The sequence below is a fragment of the Fonticula alba genome (genome assembly GCF_000388065.1).
Source record: "Fonticula alba strain ATCC 38817 unplaced genomic scaffold supercont2.3, whole genome shotgun sequence".
NCBI lineage: Eukaryota > Rotosphaerida > Fonticulaceae > Fonticula > Fonticula alba.
The window spans coordinates 1429506-1431839 of NW_009242973.1; the positions used below are offsets into that span (position 1 = coordinate 1429506).

A 2334-nucleotide genomic window follows, 5' to 3' on the forward strand; every position below is an offset into this window, starting at 1 on the left:
ACACACACACACACACACGCGACACACACCGGACAGCCCAGCACACGCACCATGGCCAGCGAGAACGCCCCTGCTCCCCGTCGGACCCTGACCGCTCTGCAGAGCGGCATTGTCGGCGCCTTCGCCGGCACCACTGAGGTCCTGATCAACCAGGTGCGTGCACACGCGTGCACCCCGCCGCCTGCATGCTCTGCTCATGAAGCTCACTCGCCTCCCTCCTTCTGCCAATGACACCCGCACTATAGCCCTTCGTCGGTTGGAAGAACGCCGTCCAGCAGAGCACCAAGATCGACTGGCGCCCCAACTTCCTGTACCGCGGTGTTGTCATCAACTCCGCCAGTATTGCCCCGATTACCGCCGTCCAGTTCGGTGTCAATGGCTGTGCGTGTGGTGGTTGCACGCGTCGATGCACATACACATGCATACATGCGATTGACCCCCTGCCCCCTCCCCCCTGCTCCTGGCAATGCAGTCCTCACTCCCATCCTCCGCGGCAACAAGGCCGAGGCCAGCAGCGGCGACCGCCTGCTCGCGGCCCTGGTGGCTGGTGGCGCGTCGGCCGTTGTCAGCACCCCGGCCGAGCTGGTCATGATCCAGCAGCAGAACACCGGCAAGGCGGTACGTCCCCCCCCCCCCCCCCCCTCCTGCCCGTCCAGCGAGCATCCCTTGCCGGTTCTGCCACTCACTCCCATCGCCACCCTGTGCGTACACGCACACATACAGCTCTTTGAGACGGCTAAGATCGTCATGCGCGAGCATGGTGCCCGTATTTTCTACAAGGGCCTCGTCCCGACTGCCGTCCGTGAGAGTGTTTTCACCTGCGGCTACCTTGGCCTCGCCCCGGTCCTCAATGGTATGCACGCGTTCCCACATGACGCGCCTCATGACTTCAAATGTGCCCCAGCCCCCTCGCCCCTTCCCCCCCTGCGCCACTGACCCATCCTCGACTGCCCCGTCCCCATTCCTCCCTCCCTGCCCCTCGCTACTCCCTAGAGATGCTCCTCAAGACCACCCTCGGCAACAGCGACCCCGGTCGCCTGACCGCCCTGGTGACTGCGTCCATCGTCGCCGGCCAGATCGCCGCCTTCGTCACCCAGCCCTTCGACTCGGTCAAGACCCGCATGCAGGGCGACATCGGCGCCGTGGGTGCGTCTTCCCTCCCTCCCTCAGTCCTCGCGCCTCTTCCTTTCCCCGGTCCTCGGCCCGGCTCTGCCCCCTCGCTGACATCCACGCCCCCCGCCCCCCCCCCGATACTTGTTGCCCGACTTGTGTGCACGCCCTCCGCTGCATAGGCCGCCCCGCTCGCTACACCACTCTCGCCAAGAGCTTCTCCCTCATGACCAAGGAGCTTGGTGTGCGCGGCCTCTACGCCGGCATCATTCCCCGTGGTCTGCGTATGGTCTCGGCCGTCTTCGTCTTCCAGATCTTTGGCCGCCTCTATGAGGACCTTCTGTTCCCCCAGTAAGGGCGGGGCCATGTGGCCCGGGTGCAGTCGCGCTGTGGCACAGCGAGCGGCGCGCCCTTGCCATGTTGCCGCCATTGCAGCAATCACCCCCCCCCCTCTCTTCCCCTCAATCTCGGCATCCGTATACACACATACAGACACGCGTGGATGCATACACGTGTGTGAGTGTGCATGTGCGTGTGCGCGCACACACGTCCCCTTTCTCCCCCCCTTTCCCCAATATACATACATATACATACACATACACATGTGCACTCATGCATGTATGCACATGCAAATGCATTGATACACACACACACACAGCCGCACACAGCCGCACACAGATGCACGTGTGGATAGCTGCACACCGGCGCATTTCCAGGCACCCTGGCACATCCTTTGCCAAAGCAAGTCATCGCGCCATCCCCCTTTCTTTCAAGCCATCAGGCGCCTGGCCTTGCATCCCCGGCTCATCTTGCGTCCATGTCCAAGCCACGCCAGCCCGGACATCGCCTGCACATCTCTCCCCCGGGACTCCTCTGCCTCTGATGCCCATGCGTGGAGCACACCTCCCCACCCTTGGCCTCCTGTGGCGAATAAGACCCGGCCGGCAGCGAGGCTACGTGCTCGGCCCCGTTCCCCCTCCCCCAGTATCGAGCATGCGATTGCAGGCGTGGCACCTGAGGAGACGGGGCAAGAGGGAGAGAGAGAGAGAGAGAGAGGGGCGGAGAGAAAGCCAACGCAGGACACGCACACCCGTACACCGGGGCAGACCACCAGACACCGCCAGTCCGCTGGGATCTGCTTGGGCGATTGTTTCAAGGCGCGATGATCACGCGCACATCACGCCGATGTAGCTGTACCGTGGGGCGATCGAGCTCCCTCCGCGC

At 63.8% G+C, this 2334-nt stretch overlaps 1 protein-coding gene across 1 annotated transcript; it reads left to right on the forward strand.

Annotated features, from left to right (window-relative positions):
* Nucleotides 1-36: 36 nt before the first annotated feature.
* H696_02105 (hypothetical protein) lies at nt 37-1709 on the forward strand. The gene is made up of 6 exons (XM_009496003.1): nt 37-153; nt 246-381; nt 473-618; nt 724-853; nt 994-1146; nt 1293-1709. The coding sequence occupies exons 1-6, from the start codon at nt 52-54 to the stop codon at nt 1463-1465; spliced, it is 840 nt and encodes a 279-aa protein (XP_009494278.1). The 5' UTR covers nt 37-51; the 3' UTR covers nt 1466-1709.
* Nucleotides 1710-2334: the final 625 nt, after the last annotated feature.

What these genes read in the sequence shown, in the direction of transcription:
- H696_02105 (XM_009496003.1), top strand. Translation starts at nt 52, where the DNA reads ATGGCCAGCGAGAACGCCCCTGCTCCCCGTCGGACCCTGACCGCTCTG. An exon ending in CTGAGGTCCTGATCAACCAG is followed by an intron (nt 154 to 245) that starts GTGCGTGCACAC and finishes CCCGCACTATAG; the next exon opens with CCCTTCGTCGGTTGGAAGAA. An exon ending in AGCAGAACACCGGCAAGGCG is followed by an intron (nt 619 to 723) that starts GTACGTCCCCCC and finishes GCACACATACAG; the next exon opens with CTCTTTGAGACGGCTAAGAT.